The sequence below is a fragment of the Hippocampus bargibanti genome, linkage group LG16, assembly GCF_051943395.1.
Source record: "Hippocampus bargibanti isolate YZ-2025 linkage group LG16, ASM5194339v1, whole genome shotgun sequence".
Lineage (NCBI taxonomy): Eukaryota > Metazoa > Chordata > Actinopteri > Syngnathiformes > Syngnathidae > Hippocampus > Hippocampus bargibanti.
Window position 1 is genome coordinate 18,837,866 of NC_142749.1, and position 22,405 is coordinate 18,860,270.

General features: G+C 45.6%; 3 protein-coding genes across 6 annotated transcripts; 1 reads left to right on the forward strand and 2 right to left on the reverse strand.

Moving 5' to 3' along the window:
* Positions 1-1,755: 1,755 nt before the first annotated feature.
* Positions 1,756-14,347, reverse strand: smyd4 (SET and MYND domain containing 4). 2 transcript variants are annotated; one of them, XM_089016436.1, is made up of 9 exons: positions 14,151-14,347; positions 4,923-5,073; positions 4,750-4,839; positions 3,409-4,147; positions 3,146-3,331; positions 2,910-3,061; positions 2,335-2,467; positions 2,030-2,279; positions 1,756-1,964 (listed from the first exon to the last, which is right to left on the reverse strand). In XM_089016436.1, exons 1-9 carry the CDS (start codon positions 14,297-14,299, stop codon positions 1,841-1,843), a joined length of 1,974 nt encoding a protein of 657 aa, XP_088872562.1. In that variant the 5' UTR covers positions 14,300-14,347; the 3' UTR covers positions 1,756-1,840. The 2 variants fall into 2 exon arrangements, with proteins under 2 accessions (XP_088872562.1, XP_088872563.1); XM_089016437.1 differs by lacking the exon at positions 14,151-14,347 and adding an exon at positions 5,600-5,854.
* rps14 (ribosomal protein S14) lies at positions 14,256-15,836 on the forward strand. 2 transcript variants are annotated; one of them, XM_089016443.1, is made up of 5 exons: positions 14,256-14,375; positions 14,828-14,976; positions 15,040-15,201; positions 15,556-15,632; positions 15,719-15,836. In XM_089016443.1, the coding sequence occupies exons 2-5, from the start codon at positions 14,828-14,830 to the stop codon at positions 15,784-15,786; spliced, it is 456 nt and encodes a 151-aa protein (XP_088872569.1). In that variant the 5' UTR covers positions 14,256-14,375; the 3' UTR covers positions 15,787-15,836. The 2 variants fall into 2 exon arrangements, with proteins under 2 accessions (XP_088872569.1, XP_088872568.1); XM_089016442.1 differs by having other exon boundaries at positions 14,265-14,375; positions 14,823-14,976.
* On the reverse strand, positions 15,824-22,404 carry chm (CHM Rab escort protein). 2 transcript variants are annotated; one of them, XM_089016438.1, is made up of 16 exons: positions 22,265-22,397; positions 21,223-21,289; positions 21,081-21,153; positions 20,869-20,999; positions 20,056-20,141; positions 19,942-19,986; positions 19,812-19,861; positions 19,438-19,557; positions 19,129-19,357; positions 18,274-18,493; positions 18,119-18,196; positions 17,718-17,825; positions 17,594-17,654; positions 17,403-17,499; positions 16,641-16,885; positions 15,824-16,120 (listed from the first exon to the last, which is right to left on the reverse strand). In XM_089016438.1, exons 1-16 carry the CDS (start codon positions 22,365-22,367, stop codon positions 15,935-15,937), a joined length of 1,899 nt encoding a protein of 632 aa, XP_088872564.1. In that variant the 5' UTR covers positions 22,368-22,397; the 3' UTR covers positions 15,824-15,934. The 2 variants fall into 2 exon arrangements, with proteins under 2 accessions (XP_088872564.1, XP_088872566.1); XM_089016440.1 differs by lacking the exon at positions 15,824-16,120 and adding an exon at positions 16,971-17,044 and having other exon boundaries at positions 16,683-16,885; positions 22,265-22,404.
* Between the last annotated feature and the right edge of the window lies 1 nt (position 22,405).

Sequence of the window (22,405 nt, forward strand, 5' to 3'; positions counted from 1 at the left end):
TGCTGTGTTACTTCCGTGTAAAGTGAACGCTGGCGCGAATGGCTTCCGCTGCTCACCCGCACACACACACACAGACAAAAAAAGTTCTTATCCCGTGCCTGTAAAGTGTCCTTGAGATTTTTGAAAGGCGCTTAGAAATAAAACGGATTACAGTATTATTATTCTTAAACAAGGTGATTAACGGGTCCGTGCGTCGTTCAAATCGCCCCGTGCGGCGATCAAATCATTCTTTGATGTTCCGTCTCTTTCCTGTGGTTTTCCACCCGCAAAAAGAACTCGTTCCTTATTATAACAATGCATTAGTTGTATGTGTATGTGTAAATATTTAGCACGTGTTTGAATTTGAATTATAGCTGTCTGTTTGGTTCTAGTTTGATTTGCCAACATGACTGACAAGTGCTAAGCAATGGCGTCCCCTTTAGGACAAATACAAGCAGCTGTGGCGAACGAAGACAGATCTCATGTCACGACAAGTGTGTCTTTCACACAGCAAAACGATTTGGAGGCAACATTTTGCTTGTGGTTTATTTCAAAGGATTTAAATGGTTTGTTTGTCGACTTTTTTTTTCCGGGGAGTTTTGGGGAGGGTAACAAGCGTCGATGAGAACAGGTGCATTTGAGAGGTCTCCCGTGGCCATCTGAGGACAACACTTTCGAGATTCAATTCTTGGATTTTGGTGACGACGGCGAGGTAATGGGCGTTTGCTTTCCTACATTTTGAGTTAGCGACTGCATTCTTTGTTAAAAAATGTGACTTTGGCACAATTTTTTATTTAAAGACGGCCAAAAACTTGTTAGGAAAGGTAAAAAGTCCACCACGGGCGTGTCGCGTACATATGACGTTACTGTTAGTCACGTGCTCAAACAAAAAGATACCGGCTAACTGTAAAAAAATGTAAATATCATTTTCATAATACTTCAATGCGCCATATTTTCAAGTGGTACACAACTAAAAGTAAAAGATCACAGTGTGAAAATAACAAAGTTGTATTATGCTCAATAACTGTTTTAATGCTATTAGGCAAAGTATATATTGTGCTTGTGCTTTTTACTATCTTTGTGGCTGCTTTATTTCCTGTATATGATATTTGTCCATGTTAAGCGCTTTGTTCCAGCTTCAGCTGTTGTTAAAGCTCTATAGAAATCAATATGGATTGTATTGTGTACAGGTAACATCCGACTTACGACCGAGTTCCGTGCTGACCAAACGGTCGTAAGTCCAAATGGTCGTAAGTTGAAATCCATTCAAAATGTTGAATAGAGACTCGGAGGCTAAATGACTGGCAAACTCCCCCCCCTCTGCCGGCCTGCTAGCGCGTTGCGGTGCCCGGCGTAGAATAAAAAAAATTAAAAATGGAGGTCGTGGTCGTAAGTCAGATGTTACCTGAATATATAAAATGAGCATCAGAAGACCAAGTCGGCAGCTGTAATGACTTTGATTTGACACCGATATACGCTACACAAGGTCAAAGGTTACAATTTTTTTTGGGGGATGCTGATATAGTGTGTGTAGGGTGTGTGTATGTAGGGGAGGTGAGTGAGTGTGATGTGTGAGAGCATTTGCATTTGGATCAGTTTTTCTGTGGGTGAGCAGCGGCAGTCACACGCGCCAGCGTTCACTCAACCCGAAAGTAACTCAGATAGAAAGAAAGTTCGTCCTTCGCGCGACAACAACGGTTGGATGGTTTAGCTTTGTGCTAAGCTAAACTCTTGTTTGCATGATCTGATCAAAGGAAATTTTGAGAGGAAAAAATGTTTCTCTTTCAGGAATGATTTATTTGTGAAAATGCGAATGTGATCATCTTGAATAGAGTGAAAAAAAATGACCGGTCGCTTGGCGTCAAGGGCGCAAGCAGTCCTCCATGCGGTGCAGTTCCCGCACTTCGGGGCAGAGGGCGCCACAGTGCAGGGTGAGGAGGCGGAGCGCTTCCGGGATGACGGACAGCGCCGACGCTCTCGACCCGCTGCAAAACAACAGTAATCGTCGGCGGGCAACCGGAAAAAAAAAAGAGCGCGAGCGACCACTCACGCGTTAAAGTGCAGCTGCGCCAGCTTGGCGACCTGTCGCGCCATCTCCACGCTGTCGGCCCCAAAGCGAGCCGCCACGGCGGCGGCGCTGCGTTCCAAGTGCCGGGCTGCGCGAGACCAGTCGCCTTTGTGCGCGTACGCCCGGGCCAGGGCGTCGTCGGTGCCGCCCCCCAGCTCGTGCGCGGGCCCCGGCGTCACGCCCGCCTGCCGCCACCGCCTCTGCGACCGCTCCAGCAGGACGACCGCCTCGCCTGCGGAGAGTAACAATCAAGCCAGGCAAACGGGGGACGGCGACCGCTCACCCACCTGGTTTGTCTTTTTCCAGGAGACGGGTCGCCGCATCCAAGTCACACCGGACGTCCTGTGACATTTGGCTCAGCTCGCCCCCAGACCAAGCGCCGCCACAGGAGCCGCAGGAATGGTCGTCTCCGCTGGAAGGCTGAGTCACAGGTGACCATTCAGTTGAGGATGGCGAGGGGCACCGACTGGCTATTTGTCGTCCATTTGAATTGGGGTGACCGATCCCTTTTCTCTGTGCAAGTGGCACTGTGATTGGCAAGCGACCAGTCCTAAAGTCATACGGCGTAAAAGTCACCAATCTGTGTTCCAATCAGTGTTCTTGGACAGACAGTCGACTGGCACAATGTTTCCCTCCACCAGTAGGTTCCCCTTTATTGGCTGGTGACCAATCGATTGTGCCAATTGGACTATTGACCTGCCAGTCTCCATCTGTCTCCCGTGATAGATGGCGATCGCTCGCTCGCCAGGCCACTGTTGGTCAAATAGGGGCTCCCGAATCGACTGTGTGGCGCGGGTGACCAATCTCTGGTCAAGAAGTCATGAGCTAAAGCTGGACGTCGCCCGATGAGGAAATCGCTTACCAGGAGGGCAGCATCGCAGCGGGCACACAACAGCCCGGATCGTTCGTTCTGCGACCGCTCCTCCTGGCAGGCCTCGCAGCGGCACAGGAAGAAGTACTGGTCCCGCAGGAGGCGTTGCCGCTCCTGGGCGACCATTCTGCCACTCTGAGGACCTGTGGGAAAACCGGGGTGACGTCAGCGCTGATGAAAACTCAACTTGAGATAAGGTGAGACTGAGATTGGGGGGGGTGACTGACCGTAGCAGTGGGCGACCTCTCGCCCGGGTGGGAGGCTTCGCGCCGCCCGCAGCGTGACGGCCCCGCCGGCGCCGAAGCTCAAGCTGGTGTTGGGGCGGCACGAGTGGTTGATGAGACTCAGCGTGGGGAAAACGGCCGTGGCGACCCGTCGCTCCTCCACCGACTGCACGGGGGCGTCCGACAACCCTGAGGTGAAAAACCCCGATTGGTCGGCGTCCACTCGAAGAGCGGGTGACGCCGACGGGCCGGCGGAAGAGCGTCACCTGGCTGTTGCAACATGACGACGGCCTGGGCGTTGCAGCGCAGTTGCAGAGCGTGCCTCAGCATCGCCACGCCCAGCGAGCGCCACCCGGCGCCGTCCTCCCGCTGGACGGGCGGCGCCGGCGTCTCGCCCAGAGCCAGCAGCAGCGCGGCCGCGGTCACGGCCCACAGGAAACGCATGCTGGGGGCGTGGAGCCCCGCGTGGTCCAGCAGGGCCGAGACGCCCCGGTAGGCGTCGCCGCCGGCCACGCCCGCTTTGAGCGCCACCCTCAGCGCCAAATGCGACAGGACGCCGGCCGCCTCCAAGCGGGCGCCCAGCGGGCATTCCCAGCGGTGGTGCTCCTCCCAGGCGGCGTCCCTGCAGCGGGCGTCGCAGTAGCGGGCGTACGAGCAGCCGGTGCAGGGAATCGGTCGCCAGACGGGCTTCAGGCAGGCGTGGCAGTGCCGCCGCTCCGTCCCAAAGGCGCCGCCGCTCGCCACGAGCGCCGCGCCGAACGGCCTCTCGCTCAGGATGAGCTCCCCGGCCGCGATGGCCTCCGTCGCCACCAGGTGGCGACCTTTCTCCGGGTTGAAGCGCACCGTCACTTTGGGAGACACCCACGATCGGTCGTCCGGCTCTGCGTCGACGACGCGGGAGGACGGGAGGCGCGCCAGGCATTGGGCGCGCCGCTTGGCCAGCTTGTGCGCCAGAGCCGGCGGGTAGCCGCTCTTCTCGGCCTCCGACACGTCCGCCAGGGCGTCCTGTCAAGGGTGGGGGGGGGGGGGTGGTGGCAACCGCTGACTTTTTGTACCCGCCCGCCAGCCACGCCCAGTGCGAGAAATGACCAACCTGTCCTCCGATTGACCGTCGACCACTCCCACGTGTGTAAATACCGGATTGGCGACCAATCCGTCCGTCCCCCCAGAGCCCAGACTGATTGATTATTGACTGGCGACCAGTCTTACTCTATCACGTTTTGCTCATGAACTCGCTTAAAGTTATCTAGCTAGCTACCAAGCTATCTATTGGCTGGCTGGATGGCTATCCAGGTAGCTATCTATTAGCTAGCTAGCTGGCTATTAGGCTAGCTATCTATTGGTTGTCTGGCCCGCTATCTAGCTATCTAATGGCTATCGGTAGCTATCTATTGGCTAGCTTGCTCACTTTCTCTCTATTTGGCCTTGTGACTGCCACTGCTCACCCATGGAAACATTTATCCTGTGACTGTAAAGTGACCTTGAGAGTTTTGAAAGGCGCTTAGAAATTATATGATTATAAATACCTGATTGGCGACCAATCCATTTACCCCTTGAATGACTGGCGACCAGTCTTACTCTATTCGCAGCCATGCAAATGTCCTCACCTGATAGCGTCGCAGGTGGAAAAGTGCCGCAGAGCGATTAGCGTAGCATAGCGACAGCTGCTCGGAAATTTGGGGCGACAAACACACGCCCTGTAATAGAGAATTCACGACCGTTCATCAAGATGGAGAAGGAAAAGGGGGCGAGGGTAGAAGTGAAGGTAGAGGAGGGCGACCTGCGAGTAGTGCAACGCGGCCTCGCCGTACTCGGCGCTCTTGAAGCTAACGTTTCCGCGTTCCCTGCAGGCGGACGCCTCCGCCGCGTCTTTCCGGGTGTGGCCGTGATGTTCCGCCGAGATGCGGCGCAGACGTTCCGCGTCGCCCTTCCTGGAAGAAAAAAGGACAGGTACGTCAAATTCGTTGCTTGCCAAAAATGTCTATTAGCAGCCAGCTCACTTTCTATCTATTTGAGTTACTTGCGGGTTGAGTGAACGCTGGCGCGTGTGGCTGCCGCTGCTCGCTCACAGAAAAACTGATCCTGTGATTGTAAAGTGGCCTTGAGAGTTTAAAAGGCACTTATTAATTAAATGGATTATTATTATTATTATTATTATTATTATTATTATCTTCCCATTTTAACAATTTTAACATATTAGCTATCTAGCTAGCTATTAGCAATCTATCTGGCTAGCTATCTAGCTGGCTTTCTATCTATTTGAGTTACTTGCGGGTTGAGTGAACGCTGGCGCGTGTGGCTGCCGCTGCTCCCCCACAGGAAAACCTATCCTGTGACTGTAAAGTGACCTTGAGAGTTTTGAAAGGCGCTTATTAATCAAATGGATGATGCTAATAATCTCTTCGGTCGCGATCTCGCGCCCAAATAAGGCTGAAATTCTCCAAACGAGCAACTTACGTGGTCACGCTGGAGGCGCTTTGAAAAACCTCTTCGATTTCCAACAAGGACTTAAAACGCGACCTGAACGCGGGTTCGAGTTCCGCCCACTTGCGAGCGACGTGCTTTTGCCACGGAAGGCACGGAAGGTCCATTTCGGAGAGAAAAAACAAAACAAAAACCAGTTTGTTTACACGAGAGGCGCCGTGTTTAGAAGGATGTCACGTGACAGATCTGGGAACGAATTGGCCTTCAAAATAAAAGACGCCTACCGTCATGCCCTGATCGAGTCCAAATATGTGGTTGCTGTTTGTTTTGAGATGGAGGCACGCGCACGCGCGGAGAAGGATTCATTCAACACGGCGAGAAAATGGAGACTTTCATTTTTCATGATAATGTTCGTGTGGAAATTCAACAGGCGACATTTCTTCAAGTACTGTGCCGCACGTCTTACAGAACCAAGTCAAAAGTAAAATACATTTTTTGAGTCGTAAAACGCCTTACTATAAATGCTCGTTTTTTGTCAGCTAAAAATGCCTTAATATACATGGTGGGTTTTTTTCGGGCTAAAAACGCCTTTCTATCATGGCGCGTGTGTCTGCCGCTGCTTACCCACAGAAAAAATATCCTGTGACTGTAAAGTGTCTTTGAGAGTTTTGAAAAGAGCTTATAAATGGAATGTATGGGCTTGATGGGCAAATGGTAAGTGCTCTGGTTTACAACTGCAGAGGTGCAGGTTCGAGTCCAGCGACAGCCTTTTGTATTGTATAGGTATTTTTGGCCCAAAAAGACGCCTTACAATAGTAAGGCATTTTGGCCGAAAAAAAACCCGCCTTACTATAGTAAGGCATTTTTGGCCGAAAAAAACACCTTACTATAGTAAGGCATTTTTGGCCGAAAAAAATGCCTTACTATAGTAAGGCATTTTGGCCGAAAAAAAAACCGCCTTACTATAGTAAGGCATTTTTGGCCAAAAAAAACGGCTTACTATAGTAAGGCATTTTTGGCCGAAAAAAATGCCTTACTATAGTAAGGCATTTTTGGCCGAAAAAAACGCCTTACTATAGTAAGGCATTTTTGGCCGAAAAAAAAACGGCTTACTATAGTAAGGCATTTTTGGCCGAAAAAAACGCCTTACTATAGTAAGGCATTTTTGGCCGAAAAAAAAAAAAACGGCTTACTATAATAAGGCATTTTTGGCCGAAAAAAACGCCTTACTATAGTAAGGCATTTTTGGCCGAAAAAAACGGCTTACTATAGTAAGGCATTTTTGGCCGAAAAAAATGCCTTACTATAGTAAGGCATTTTTGGCCGAAAAAAAACGCCTTACTATAGTAAGGCATTTTTGGCCGAAAAAAAAGCCTTACTATAGTAAGGCATTTTGGCAGAAAAAAAAACGCCTTACTATAGTAAGGCATTTTTGGCCGAAAAAAAACGGCTTACTATAATAAGGCATTTTTGGCCGAAAAAAAACGCCTTACTATAGTAAGGCATTTTTGGCCGAAAAAAAAGCCTTACTATAGTAAGGCATTTTTGGCCGAAAAAAAAGCCTTACTATAGTAAGGCATTTTGGCCGAAAAAAAAAACGCCTTACTATAGTAAGGCATTTTTGGCCGAAAAAAAACGGCTTACTATAATAAGGCATTTTTGGCCGAAAAAAAAACGCCTTACTATAGTAAGGCATTTTTGGCCGAAAAAAAAGCCTTACTATAGTAAGGCATTTTTGGCCGAAAAAAAAGCCTTACTATAGTAAGGCATTTTGGCCGAAAAAAAAAACGCCTTACTATAGTAAGGCATTTTTGGCCGAAAAAAAACGGCTTACTATAATAAGGCATTTTTGGCCGAAAAAAAACGCCTTACTATAGTAAGGCATTTTTGGCCGAAAAAAAACGCCTTACTATAGTAAAGCATTTTTGGCCGAAAAAAATGCCTTACTATAGTAAGGCATTTTGGCCGAAAAAAAAACCGCCTTACTATAGTAAGGCATTTTTGGCCAAAAAAAACGGCTTACTATAGTAAGGCATTTTTGGCCGAAAAAAATGCCTTACTATAGTAAGGCATTTTTGGCCGAAAAAAACGCCTTACTATAGTAAGGCATTTTTGGCCGAAAAAAAAACGGCTTACTATAGTAAGGCATTTTTGGCCGAAAAAAACGCCTTACTATAGTAAGGCATTTTTGGCCGAAAAAAAAAAAAACGGCTTACTATAATAAGGCATTTTTGGCCGAAAAAAACGCCTTACTATAGTAAGGCATTTTTGGCCGAAAAAAACGGCTTACTATAGTAAGGCATTTTTGGCCGAAAAAACGGCTTACTATAGTAAGGCATTTTTGGCCGAAAAAAATGCCTTACTATAGTAAGGCATTTTTGGCCGAAAAAAAACGCCTTACTATAGTAAGGCATTTTTGGCCGAAAAAAAAGCCTTACTATAGTAAGGCATTTTGGCAGAAAAAAAACGCCTTACTATAGTAAGGCATTTTTGGCCGAAAAAAAAAAACGGCTTACTATAATAAGGCATTTTTGGCCGAAAAAAAACGCCTTACTATAGTAAGGCATTTTTGGCCGAAAAAAAAGCCTTACTATAGTAAGGCATTTTTGGCCGAAAAAAAAGCCTTACTATAGTAAGGCATTTTGGCCGAAAAAAAAAACGCCTTACTATAGTAAGGCATTTTTGGCCGAAAAAAAAACGGCTTACTATAATAAGGCATTTTTGGCCGAAAAAAAAACGCCTTACTATAGTAAGCATTTTTGGCCGAAAAAAAAAGCCTTACTATAGTAAGGCATTTTTGGCCGAAAAAAAAAGCCTTACTATAGTAAGGCATTTTGGCCGAAAAAAAAAACGCCTTACTATAGTAAGGCATTTTTGGCCGAAAAAAAAACGGCTTACTATAATAAGGCATTTTTGGCCGAAAAAAACGCCTTACTATAGTAAGGCATTTTTGGCCGAAAAAAAACGCCTTACTATAGTAAGGCATTTTTGGCCGAAAAAAAACGCCTTACAATAGTAAGGCATTTTGGCCGAAAAAAAAAAAACGGCTTACTATAATAAGGCATTTTTGGCCGAAAAAAACGCCTTACTATAGTAAGGCATTTTTGGCCGAAAAAAACGGCTTACTATAGTAAGGCATTTTTGGCCGAAAAAAAACGGCTTACTATAGTAAGGCATTTTTGGCCGAAAAAAATGCCTTACTATAGTAAGGCATTTTTGGCCGAAAAAAAAAACGCCTTACTATAGTAAGGCATTTTTGGCCGAAAAAAAAGCCTTACTATAGTAAGGCATTTTGGCAGAAAAAAAACGCCTTACTATAGTAAGGCATTTTTGGCCGAAAAAAAACGGCTTACTATAATAAGGCATTTTTGGCCGAAAAAAAACGCCTTACTATAGTAAGGCATTTTTGGCCGAAAAAAAAAGCCTTACTATAGTAAGGCATTTTTGGCCGAAAAAAAAAGCCTTACTATAGTAAGGCATTTTGGCCGAAAAAAAACGCCTTACTATAGTAAGGCATTTTTGGCCGAAAAAAAAACGGCTTACTATAATAAGGCATTTTTGGCCGAAAAAAAAACGCCTTACTATAGTAAGGCATTTTTGGCCGAAAAAAAAAGCCTTACTATAGTAAGGCATTTTTGGCCGAAAAAAAAGCCTTACTATAGTAAGGCATTTTGGCCGAAAAAAAAACGCCTTACTATAGTAAGGCATTTTTGGCCGAAAAAAAAACGGCTTACTATAATAAGGCATTTTTGGCCGAAAAAAAAACGCCTTACTATAGTAAGGCATTTTTGGCCGAAAAAAAAACGCCTTACTATAGTAAAGCATTTTTGGCCGAAAAAAATGCCTTACTATAGTAAGGCATTTTGGCCGAAAAAAAAACCGCCTTACTATAGTAAGGCATTTTTGGCCAAAAAAAACGGCTTACTATAGTAAGGCATTTTTGGCCGAAAAAAAATGCCTTACTATAGTAAGGCATTTTTGGCCGAAAAAAAACGCCTTACTATAGTAAGGCATTTTTGGCCGAAAAAAAAAACGGCTTACTATAGTAAGGCATTTTTGGCCGAAAAAAAAACGCCTTACTATAGTAAGGCATTTTTGGCCGAAAAAAAAAAAAACGGCTTACTATAATAAGGCATTTTTGGCCGAAAAAAACGCCTTACTATAGTAAGGCATTTTTGGCCGAAAAAAAACGGCTTACTATAATAAGGCATTTTTGGCCGAAAAAAAACGGCTTACTATAGTAAGGCATTTTTGGCCGAAAAAAATGCCTTACTATAGTAAGGCATTTTTGGCCGAAAAAAAAACGCCTTACTATAGTAAGGCATTTTTGGCCGAAAAAAAAGCCTTACTATAGTAAGGCATTTTGGCAGAAAAAAAACGCCTTACTATAGTAAGGCATTTTTGGCCGAAAAAAAAACGGCTTACTATAATAAGGCATTTTTGGCCGAAAAAAAACGCCTTACTATAGTAAGGCATTTTTGGCCGAAAAAAAAGCCTTACTATAGTAAGGCATTTTTGGCCGAAAAAAAAGCCTTACTATAGTAAGGCATTTTGGCCGCAAAAAAAAACGCCTTACTATAGTAAGGCATTTTTGGCCGCATTTTTGGCCGAAAAAAAACGGCTTACTATAATAAGGCATTTTTGGCCGAAAAAAAAACGCCTTACTATAGTAAGGCATTTTTGGCCGAAAAAAAAGCCTTACTATAGTAAGGCATTTTTGGCCGAAAAAAAAGCCTTACTATAGTAAGGCATTTTGGCCGAAAAAAAAACGCCTTACTATAGTAAGGCATTTTTGGCCGAAAAAAAACGGCTTACTATAATAAGGCATTTTTGGCCGAAAAAAAACGCCTTACTATAGTAAGGCATTTTTGGCCGAAAAAAAACGCCTTACTATAGTAAGGCATTTTTGGCCGAAAAAAAACGCCTTACAATAGTAAGGCATTTTGGCCGAAAAAAAAAAAACGGCTTACTATAATAAGGCATTTTTGGCCGAAAAAAACGCCTTACTATAGTAAGGCATTTTTGGCCGAAAAAAACGGCTTACTATAGTAAGGCATTTTTGGCCGAAAAAACGGCTTACTATAGTAAGGCATTTTTGGCCGAAAAAAAACGGCTTACTATAATAAGGCATTTTTGGCCGAAAAAAACGCCTTACTATAGTAAGGCATTTTTGGCCGAAAAAAAACGGCTTACTATAGTAAGGCATTTTTGGCCGAAAAAACGGCTTACTATAGTAAGGCATTTTTGGCCGAAAAAAAACGGCTTACTATAGTAAGGCATTTTTGGCCGAAAAAAATGCCTTACTATAGTAAGGCATTTTTGGCCGAAAAAAACGCCTTACTATAGTAAGGCATTTTTGGCCGAAAAAAAACGCCTTACTATAGTAAGGCATTTTTGGCCGAAAAAAAAAGCCTTACTATAGTAAGGCATTTTGGCAGAAAAAAAACGCCTTACTATAGTAAGGCATTTTTGGCCGAAAAAAAACGGCTTACTATAATAAGGCATTTTTGGCCGAAAAAAAAAATAGTAAGGCATTTTTGGCCGAAAAAAAAAGCCTTACTATAGTAAGGCATTTTTGGCCGAAAAAAAAGCCTTACTATAGTAAGGCATTTTTGGCCGAAAAAAAAAAGCCTTACTATAGTAAGGCATTTTGGCCGAAAAAAAAAAACGCCTTACTATAGTAAGGCATTTTTGGCCGAAAAAAAAACGGCTTACTATAATAAGGCATTTTTGGCCGAAAAAAAAAACGCCTTACTATAGTAAGGCATTTTTGGCCGAAAAAAAAAGCCTTACTATAGTAAGGCATTTTTGGCCGAAAAAAAAGCCTTACTATAGTAAGGCATTTTGGCCGAAAAAAAAAAACGCCTTACTATAGTAAGGCATTTTTGGCCGAAAAAAAAACGGCTTACTATAATAAGGCATTTTTGGCCGAAAAAACGCCTTACTATAGTAAGGCATTTTTGGCCGAAAAAAAACGCCTTACTATAGTAAGGCATTTTTGGCCGAAAAAAAACGCCTTACAATAGTAAGGCATTTTGGCCGAAAAAAAAAAAACGCCTTACTATAGTAAGGCTTTTTTGGCCGAAAAAAAAAAACGCCTTACTATAGTAAGGCATTTTTGGCCGAAAAAAAACGGCTTACTATAGTAAGGCATTTTTGGCGGAAAAAAACGGCTTACTATAGTAAGGCTTTTTTGGCCGAAAAAAAAAACGGCTTACTATAATAAGGCATTTTTGGCCGAAAAAAAAGGCTTACTATAGTAAGCCGTTTTTTCGGCCAAAAATGCCTTACTATAGTAAGGCATTTTTGGCCGAAAAAAAAATGCCTTACTATAGTAAGGCATTTTTGGCCGAAAAAAAAAGCCTTACTATAGTAAGCCGTTTTTTCGGCCGAAAAAAAATGCCTTACTATAGTAAGCCGTTTTTGGCCGAAAAAAAAGCCTTACTATAGTAAGGCATTTTGGCCGAAAAAAAAACGCCTTACTATAGTAAGGCATTTTTGGCCGAAAAAAAAAGCCTTACTATAGTAAGGCATTTTTGGCCGAAAAAAAAGCCTTACTATAGTAAGGCATTTTGGCCGAAAAAAAACGTCTTACTATAGTAAGGCATTTTTGGCCGAAAAAAAACGCCTTACTATAGTAAGGCATTTTTGGCCGAAAAAAAAAAAAACGCCTTACTATAGTAAGGCATTTTTGGCCGAAAAAAAACGCCTTACTATAGTAAGGCATTTTTGGCCGAAAAAAAAAAAAACGGCTTACTATAATAAGGCATTTTTGGCCGAAAAAAAAACGCCTTACTATAGTAAGGCATTTTTGGCCGAAAAAAAACGGCTTACTATAGTAAGGCATTTTTGGCCGAAAAAAAAACGCCTTACTATAGTAAGGCATTTTTGGCCGAAAAAAAAACGCCTTACTATAGTAAGGCATTTTTGGCCAAAAAAAAACGCCTTACTATAGTAAGGCATTTTGGCCGAAAAAAACGCCTTACTATAGTAAGGCATTTTTGACCGAAAAAAAAAACGCCTTACTATAGTAAGGCATTTTTGGCCGAAAAAAAAGCCTTACTATAGTAAGGCATTTTGGCCGAAAAAAAAAACGCCTTACTATAGTAAGGCATTTTTGGCCGAAAAAAAAACGCCTTACTATAGTAAGGCATTTTTGGCCGAAAAAAAAGCCTTACTATAGTAAGGCATTTTGGCCGAAAAAAAACGCCTTACTATAGTAAGGCATTTTTGGCCGAAAAAAAAACGGCTTACTATAATAAGGCATTTTTGGCCGAAAAAAAAACGCCTTACTATAGTAAGGCATTTTTGGCCGAAAAAAACGGCTTACTATAGTAAGGCATTTTTGGCCGAAAAAAACGCCTTACTATAGTAAGGCATTTTTGGCTGAAAAAAAGCCTTACTATAGTAAGGCATTTTTGGCCGAAAAAAAAACGCCTTACTATAGTAAGCCATTTTTGGCCGAAAAAAAAGCCTTACTATAGTAAGGCATTTTTGGCCGAAAAAAAAGCCTTACTATATATAGTAAGGCATTTTGGCCGAAAAAAAAAACGCCTTACTAGAGTAAGGCTTTTTTGGCCGAAAAAAAAAAACGCCTTACTATAGTAAGGCATTTTTGGCCGAAAAAAAAACGGCTTACTATAATAAGGCATTTTTGGCCGAAAAAAACGCCTTACTATAGTAAGGCATTTTTGGCCGAAAAAAACGGCTTACTATAATAAGGCGTTTTTGGCAAAAAAAAAACGCCTTACTATAGTAAGGCATTTTACGCCTTATTATAGTAAGGCATTTTTTGCCGAAAAAAACAGCTTACTATAATAAGGCATTTTTTGGCCGAAAAAAAACGCCTTACTATAGTAAGGCATTTTAGGCAAAAAAAATTACCAATCATAATAAGCTGTTTTTAGCCGGAAAAAAAAGCTGACGCTGGAATCGAACCTGCACCTCTGCGGTTGCAAACCAGAACACTTACCATTTGTCCATCAAGATACCAGCTTTTGAGTGACCGTCTCCGTGGTGATTGGCACTCAATTTAAAAAACAAACAAACAACAGCAACCATGATTCGGAAGGAGTTTTTCGCGGAAAAAAAAATTATCGTAAGGCATTTTTAGTCAAAAAAAAATGACTATACAAAAATATAGGAAGGAATTTTTAGACAAAAAATGCCTTATTGTACAGTAGGGCATTTTTGACCCAAAGAATGGCTTACTAGTAGGGCGTTTTTGGCTGAAAAAAATGCCTTACTATCGTAAGGCGTTTTTTTTTCGGCCAAAAACGCCTTACTATATATACATGGTCGTTTTTTTTTTTTTTTTTTGTTTTTTTTCGGCTAAAAACACCTTACCACAATGGTCCTTTTTTGGCTAAAAACGCTTGACTATACATGTTAATTTTTTTCAGCAAAAAAACGCCTTACTATACATGGTCGTTTCGTTTTCTGGGCCAAAAATACCTTACTAAACATGGTCCTTTTTTGGCTAAAACGCCTTCCTATACATTTTGGCCTGAAAATAACCCACCAAGTTGCAGTCAGGTGTTAAGAAATGTGACGATATCAAATATTTTTTTTGTTTTTTTTTTACCTTTCAAATGATGCCTGAAAAGCTTGTCGGCGTTCATTTCGGCAGCATCTCGTCATCCTTCCGCTCTTGCCTCTTTTTACTTTTACCGCGAGTACTTCGTCCTCCTCGCCAGCAGGGAGCAGCATCGTCCAGTCGCCTCCCCGCGCCATACGCGTCACCAACTTTAACCCCGGAAGTTGTCCCCTCTTTCTTTTCCAGTCGGATCCTAACAAGCGATACACTGAGGTGAGAACCGTCTCTTCGCTATCTTCCTCAATCCGATTTATTTGACTTCATCGGCACTTTATTTTGCCGCACGTCGACTTTGGCGCACTCGGTCTCTCCCGTCGACCTTAAATTGTCGCTTTGGAGCCGCTCGTTTGGCCGCTTTGACGCCTTCACCGTCGCCATGATCGTCGCTCGCCATCCGCCTTTTAAAAGGCGACGCAACCCGCTCGCGCGTTCGTCTTCAATGTTCTTGTTTGGCATCCAAATGGCGAACATTCGCCGCCTGCAAAATGCGGCTCTCGTCCCGTAACAGCGACTCGTTTTCAGCAAATGGCCCTCTTGCATTCATTGCTGTTGTCCTGGCGTTTTGCGGCTAATAAAGTTTTGTCCATTTCCGAGCGCTTTTCTTTTCGTCGTTTGGGGGAAGCGGATGTGTCGTCATGTTTTGAATGTGTGCATGGCAAGACAAGATGGCGCCGCGCAAAGGCAAAGAGAAGAAGGAGGAGCAGGTGATCAGTTTGGGACCTCAGGTGGCCGAGGGCGAGAACGTCTTTGGCGTCTGCCACATCTTCGCCTCCTTCAACGACACCTTTGTGCACGTCACCGACCTCTCCGGGAAGTGAGTCGCCCTACGCCGCCCGCCGTCACCCTCGCCCGTCGTCACCTTTGCCCTTTCCTACAGGGAGACCATCTGCCGCGTGACGGGCGGCATGAAGGTGAAGGCGGACCGAGACGAGTCGTCCCCCTACGCCGCCATGTTGGCGGCGCAGGACGTGGCGCAGCGCTGCAAGGAGCTGGGCATCACCGCCCTGCACATCAAGCTCAGGGCCACCGGCGGCAACCGGTCAGTCATTTCATCATCGGCATACATTTCTTTTCTAAGCCCCTTCAAAACTCTCAAGGTCACTTTACAGTCGCAGGATGCGTTTTTCTGCGGGTGAGAAGCGGCAGCCACATGCGCCAGCGTTCACTCAACCCGGAAGTAACTCAAATAGATAGAAAGCTACCCAGATAGCCAAATGGATACCCAGCTAGACAGTTAGCTAACTACCTAGATAGCCATATGGATAGCCAGCTAGGTAGCTAGCTAAGATAGAAAATTGATAGCAGATATATAGCTAGGTAGCTAGACAGATAGAAAGCAAATGGATAGCCGCTCGTCTTCTCCCGTGACATCCATTTTTCTTTGCTCTTCCAGCACCAAGACGCCCGGACCGGGCGCACAGTCGGCGCTCAGAGCCCTCGCCCGATCCGGCATGAAGATCGGACGCATCGGTCAGTGCCGCCTTTCTCGTCGGGCACATGCGGGACACCCCCTCCGCCGCCCCTCTTCTTCATGCGCCGCCATTTTGTGCTTTCAGAGGACGTGACCCCCATCCCATCAGACTCGACGCGCAGAAAGGGAGGACGTCGCGGGCGCAGACTGTAAAAGGAAAACAACCTTCACGTGTTCCATACAATAAACGTCTTGTACCACAACACGCGTGTCGTAAGCGTGTCGACGTTTAATTGCTTTTCGGCTGAACATAAATAGAAAAGAAAGCAGGCCAACGGCGTCCATTTTGAAGGGGGCGGGCTCACTCTTCAACCCGAAGATGCTGACTCGGTTGATTGACGGCCTCGTCCGCTTTGTCCAACTGGTCCGCCGTGCCGGCGGGGGCGACGCTTTCGGGGTCGTCTGCGTCGTAGACGATGTCTTCGGGGTTGGGCGCGGGAGGACAAAAGTCCTGGTCGGGGACAATCTGCCGGAAGATGGACTCCGCCTGAACACACAAGGGAAAAAAAATAACTTGACAGCCACGGGATACGTTTTGCTGCGGGTGAGCAGCGGTAGCCACACGCGCCGGCATACACTCAACCTGGAAGAAACTCAAATAGATCGGAAGATAGCAAGCTAGTCAATAGATAACGTCTGTGTAAGCTCTCAGTCGTACAGGAGTGGTCCATCCATCGATGAAAAGGTTTCTTCAGCCGTCAACTGTACAGTTTGCTGACAAAGCTTCTCGGCTAATAGATAGCTGATATCAAGTAAGGCGCAAATAGTTAGCTAGCCAGATAGCTAATTGGGTAAACTTAGAAATACAGCTAAAAGATAAGGAGCAAATAGCCAGCTGGTCAAAAACCAAAACAACATTTCCCATTATAATCAATGCAAAATATTTTAATCTGTTCCAAGAGCTCTCACCCTGAACTACTTTGGTATGAAAATAACACTTTGATGCATTCCAAATAAAAGCGAGTCACAAATGGACCGAGCGAATGGGAGTGAAGAGCGCCGCCTACCTGCTTGATGGCCCGCTCGTGACCCAGCTCGGCGTCCGGCCCGGAGCAGACGTAAAGGTTGGAGGGCAAGCGGGCGGCGACCGGCTCGGCGGCGTCCTCCATGTTGAAAAAAAAACACCACAGCACGTTGGGCCGCGACGAGTCTCGCTCAGGCGCCTGCGCGGCGTCGAACATCCTGGTCACCACGGGCCACAGGTCCTCGTAGGCGGAGCCCAGTTGCGATTGACAGGTGAGGTGGACCAAATCTGAGGTGGCAAAGGCGCAATGGTGGTTTTTAAATGATAATAATCCATTTCTAAGCGCCTTTCAAAAATCTCAAGGTCACTTTACAGGCACAGGATCCATTTTTCTGTGGGTGAGCAGCGGCAGCCACAGGCGCTGGCGTTCACTCAAGCCGGAAGTAACTCAAATAGATAAAGCCAGTTAGCTAAGAGATAGCTGATAATACATTTCATTTCCAAGCACTCTTCAAAACTCTCAAGGTCACTTCACAGCCAAAGCTATCTAGCTAGTTCAATAGCTAGCCTGATGAAATGTAAAATATTGATTTATTATTATGAATTATTTTATAATTGTTATTTATCGTTTTTTGAAAAGACGCTAGTCGTGTGTCACATATTTGGCTTTTTGAAAATATTGATTTTAAGATACATTCATTATTATTTCTTCTGAATTATTTGATCCTGCATATTGTTTATATTTGTGGTTATTGATCTTTTTATGACCGCTATTTGTGGACGGCATATATTTGGTGATGCTCACATGTTCCCGGAGCGCACGTCATGGTGGACGGCGACAGTTCCACCATCCTGACGGCGGGAAGCCCCTCCTCCAATGGGGGGATGGTTACCACGGAGACCTTCAAGCACACACACACACACGACGCCATTTTAGTGCACTTTTTTATCACCGATGTAGAATCAAAAATTAAAAAAAGGGCGTGGCCACGTCACCTGATGCTGGTCGCCGGGCAGAATTGAACGGTTGGTGATCAAAACCCCTCTGGAGATGGACCTGCAAGAGAAGACATCAGCAAAGGTCTTGGCAGAAAAAAAAGAGGTAAAGTGTGAGGCCAACCTGGACGTGGTTTGCACACTCTTCAGCTGCGCGGGGAGGAAGCCATCTTCCAGCACAAAATGGCCGCTGGTGATTCGCTGGCCGCGGCCGTCAATTAGCGCCGTGCACCTGGGACCAAGTGAACACTCATGAACTAGCTAGCTATTAGCTATCATTGGCTAGCTGGCTAGCTTAAACACTCGTGAACTAGCTAGCTAGCTATTAGCCATCTATTGGCTGTCTAGCTAGCTTTCTATCTATTAATTTCCTGCTTAAGTGAACGCTGGCGCATGTGGCTGCCGCTGCTCACCCACAAAAAAAACTTATCCTGTGACTGTAAAGGTATTATTATTATTATTATTATTATTATTAAAGGTGCACACTTGGAGGTATTCGTGACTTATGGGAGGGGGCGGGGCTACCTGTTAGCGGTCTTGTCCAGCAACAGGCAGCTGACGGGATGCCTCAGGCAGTACACGCCTCCAAAAACGGCACTCATCCTGAAAGGTCAAGCAAAAGGTCACACGGCTGACCCCACCAACACCCCCCCCCCCCCTCCATCCCGGCGCCACCTCACCGGCAGAAGCACTGCGGGATCTCGCCCAGGCCGTAGACGGGGAAGAGGAAGGGCGTGTTGCCGTAGCGACCCAGGCAACGCAGGAAGTGGCGCGTCGAGGCCAGGCCGTCCCGGGCGGGCGTGTGCTCCGTCACCATGGCGATGGAATGCAGCAGGAAGTGCTGCAAGTTGTCGCCCAGCTGCTGATCGCGCAGGAACTCCAAATACGTTTGAGCGCCGTCTGCCGGAAGACGACCGGTCGCCACAATGACTTGGCACGTTACGCCAGAGCGCGTCCGCCACATCCAATATGGCGGACGCGAGCTGAACTTTTCATCATCATCATCATCATCCATTTGATGTCTCAGTGCCTTTCAAAACTCTCAAGGTCACTTTACAGTCACAGGATCGTTTTTTTTCTGTGGGTGAGCAGCGGCAGCCACATGCGCCACCGTTCACTCAAGCCAAAAGTAACTCAAATAGATAGAAAGCCAGCCAGCTAGCTAAAAGATAGCTAATGGATAGCCAGCTAGACAGTTGGCTAACTAGCTAGATAGCCATATAGCTAATAAATGGTCAGCTACATAGCTAGCTAATAGATAGCAAATATATTGCCAGCGAGATAGCTAGCTAATAGATAGAAACTAGATAGCTAGCTAGGTAGCTCGATTGATAGTTAAACAAAGCAAATAGATAGCAAAAGGATAGCCAACTAGGTAGCTAGCTAATTGATAGCAAATGGATAGCAACTAGCTACCTAAATAGCAAATAGATAGCCAGCTGGGTAGCTAGCTAGAAATAACTTGGCTAACAAGTGATTGGCATTGGAAAATTTCCGAGAAAGGCGGCGTCGACATCGGCCTGCGGGTCGCTAACCCTTTAGCACTTCCTTTTCCTCCAGACAGGAAGCCAGGAAACGCATCAACTTCCTCTTTTCCACCATGGACAGGCGCCGACTGGCAAAGACGTCGGCGCGGCTGCACGGCACTTGCTCCACGTTGCCGTGGCGATAGGTGAGGATCCTGCTCACGTTCTTGAACTCGGCGTAGCGGCTAACGTTGGATTTGATGAGCAGGTCCACCAGGGAGCCGCGGGCGTACATCAACTACCGAAGACAAAATGGCGGCCGACGAGTTAGCGGTTGGCGTTTGACCTTGGCGCTTGGATTTGCCCGACGCCGATCACCTTGGAGACCAAGTCGATGTTGAACCTTCGTCCTTCTTTCAGCAAGTCGCCAAACGTCATCTGCGGGGGCGTCGCCGCCTCAGGCTCCGCCTCAGGCTCCGCCTTTTCCGCATCGCCGGCCTGCCAGGGGATAAAATGGCTGCGAGTCACACCCATGAGCGACAAATGTATTATTATTTCTATATAGCTAGATAGATAGCTAGCGAGCCAATAGATAGCTAATAGCTAGCCAGCTAGATAGCTATTGTACGGTATTGCCGAAAAGACAAAGAGTATAGACTTAGCACATTAGCTTCAATCAGGCTATTTGACCTGCAGTGCAACCACGTGTATTATGATTATGATTATGATGATTATTCTTCTAAATGCCACACCTCCTCTTGCTCCTGGTGCCCGTCGGCCGTTTGCTCCGGCGACTCTGCGACTGCGAACGCGAGGAAAAGCACATTGAGCTGAAAAGCAGTGGCACATCAAAAAGAAAGCCCCGCCCCCCTGAAGGCAAACCTGCGCTGCAGTCTTCATCATTTTCCATGGGCTGCTCCTTTGACTCTGACAAAGACAAGTTGAAAGTTGGCCTCGTAGCATCTTGCCACTGCGGCGGCTGAGCCGAAAAGTAACCTGCGCGTGGATCTTCTTTATCTTCTTCTTCTTTGTCTTCTTCTAGGGAGCCTTGAAGCTCCTTCTCCTCATCTTCCTCTTCCTCACTGGGACAAACATCAAACGAGTAATAATAATAAGAATACATTTGATTTCGAAGCGCTTAAGGTCACTTTACAGTCACAGGATAAAGTTTTTCTATGGGTGAGCAGCGGCAGACACACACGCTAGCGTTCACTCAACCCGCAGTAACTCAAATAGATAGAAAGCTAGCTAGCTAATGGATAGCAAATAAAAAGTTAATAGACAGCCAGATAGCCAACATTTTTTTTAATCATTTCCAATAATGTACGGCATACTACAACTTTTATACGGGACTTGTAATCATTTGTAAGAGCAGGTTGATAATAATAATAATCCATTTCATTTATAAGCGCCTTTTCAAACTCTCAAGGTCACTTTAGAGTCATGGGATCAGATTTTCTGTGGGTGAGCAGCAGCAGCCGCACGCGCCGGCGTTCACTCAACCCGGAAGTAACTCAAATAGATAGAAAGCTAACTAGCTATCTAATAGCTAGCCAGCTAATCGAAAGCTGGCTAGATATCCAGCCCTAATAGTCAGCCAGCTAGCTAGCCAGATAGCTATCCATCTAATCGATAGCTAGCTAGATAGCCAGCCAGATAGCTAGCTAGCTAATAGACAGCCAGCTAGATATGATATCCATTTTTATCGCTGCGTACGGTCGGATTGATCAAAGTCATTGGTGTTCATTTTTTTCCACAACACCAAAGAAGAAGAAAGTGGAAGCATCCAAAAAAAAATATTAAGCCGACCTGGCAAAGCAGAAGACTTGCAAGTTCCTGATGGAGGAGGAGTCGGGATTTGACAGACAGATTGGCTCCTCCCCATCTTGCAACACGCTGGACCAATCTCGGACCACCTCCTGGCTTGGCGAATCGGGCTCCTGACGGACAAGGAAAAAAAAAAAAAAAGAGAAAAATCAAAATCCAGGTTTATTTTTGCCGGCAAGCGTGGCGTCACCTGCCTGCCGCTGGCGGATCCACGTCAGCAAAGCGTTCAAGGTGAAGCTGGCCCACTTGGATGCGTAGTAAGTCCTCCTGAAAGGCCAAAAGCGCAATTGGGGGCTGGCTCTCGCCAAGGCCCGGAAAAGCTTTTGGTGGACTCACGTGTCCACGTGAAGAACTCGTTGGCCCACTCGAGCGCAAGCTGCCGCCACCACCGACTCGGTCAGACCTTCGCAATGGAGAAAGAAGAAGAAGACATAATCATAATCATCATCATAATAATCCATTTCATTTCTAAGCGCCTTTCAAAACTCTCAAGGTCACTTTACAGTCACAGGATCAGTTTTTTCTGTGGGTGAGCAGCGGCAGCCACAGACGCCAGCGTTCACTCAACCCCGAAGTAACTTAAATAGATAGCCATCTAGCTAGCTAGCGAATAGATAGCTAATAGCTAGCAAATAGATAGCCATTAGCTAGCGAATAGATAGCTAATAGATAGCCATTAGCTAGCGAATAGATAGCTAATATCGATCTACCTACCTACCTATCACTATCTGTTGGCTATCTATTAGCTGGCTGGCTAGCTTTCGATCTCGCTATCTATGGAGCTATCTAGGTGGCTATCGACTAGCTGTCTGGCTTTCTATCTATTAACTTGATGGGTTTTATTAACTTCCGGGTTGAGTGAACGCTGCCGTGTGTGGCTGCCGCTGCTCACCCATAGAGAAACTGATCCTGTGACTGTAAAGTGACCTTAAGATCTTTGAAAGGTGCTTAGAAATGAAATGGATGATTCTGATTAATATTCGCCAAACTCGGAAACGGGCCATTGTGAAAACATCGTGACGTCACGACGAAAAGACAACACGTCAGCTGAAGGGAGTGACATTAATTTTCAAAAATGTGGGTAAACGTGACAATATGACGGTTCGATTCAAACAGTACGATTGGAATACAAGTAAAAAAAGGGGTGACAAATCGCCAGGTCCAAGTCGCGTTCATTGGCGAGCTTGTTGTGGTTAGCTAGCCGCGACCATTGAAAATCAACAGGGCGTTAGCCGCAAGCTAAACTACGCGCGTCCCCGCCGGCTTCGTTTGTGCTTCCACTTCCCGCCAAACCCCCTCGTCGCCACCGTCTTGTTAACACGCCATTTTGCATCTGGAAAACTCTGGATTGTAATCGGGTATGTTTGTGGACGTTTACCCGTTCCCACGAGGACGACGTCGAACTCGGATGGAAGATCCTCGGCAGCCATCTTGGCGCGGCAGGGACCGCGCTCGTCCCCGACGTCGCGAGCGCGCGCCATTCGGGCACGTGAATTGAAAAAAAGAACACAGAGCCAAA

Bases quoted from the DNA above. Each gene is read 5' to 3' on its own strand.
- smyd4 (XM_089016436.1), bottom strand. From the start codon at position 14,299: ATGGCGCGGGGAGGCGACTGGACGATGCTGCTCCCTGCTGGCGAGGAG. The intron at 5,074-14,150 runs GTAAAAAAAAAA...TTTTTCTTCCAG, and splicing joins TTTCAGGCATCATTTGAAAG to GAAGGGCGACGCGGAACGTC. The intron at 2,280-2,334 runs GTGGGTGAGCGG...TACTCTCCGCAG, and splicing joins CCTGGAAAAAGACAAACCAG to GCGAGGCGGTCGTCCTGCTG.
- rps14 (XM_089016443.1), top strand. From the start codon at position 14,828: ATGGCGCCGCGCAAAGGCAAAGAGAAGAAGGAGGAGCAGGTGATCAGT. The intron at 15,202-15,555 runs GTCAGTCATTTC...TTGCTCTTCCAG, and splicing joins AGGGCCACCGGCGGCAACCG to CACCAAGACGCCCGGACCGG. The intron at 15,633-15,718 runs GTCAGTGCCGCC...TTGTGCTTTCAG, and splicing joins CATGAAGATCGGACGCATCG to AGGACGTGACCCCCATCCCA.
- chm (XM_089016438.1), bottom strand. From the start codon at position 22,367: ATGGCGCGCGCTCGCGACGTCGGGGACGAGCGCGGTCCCTGCCGCGCC. The intron at 21,154-21,222 runs GTGAGTCCACCA...TTGGCCTTTCAG, and splicing joins CGAGTTCTTCACGTGGACAC to GAGGACTTACTACGCATCCA. The intron at 17,826-18,118 runs GTAGCCCCGCCC...ACTTGGTCCCAG, and splicing joins CTGGACAAGACCGCTAACAG to GTGCACGGCGCTAATTGACG.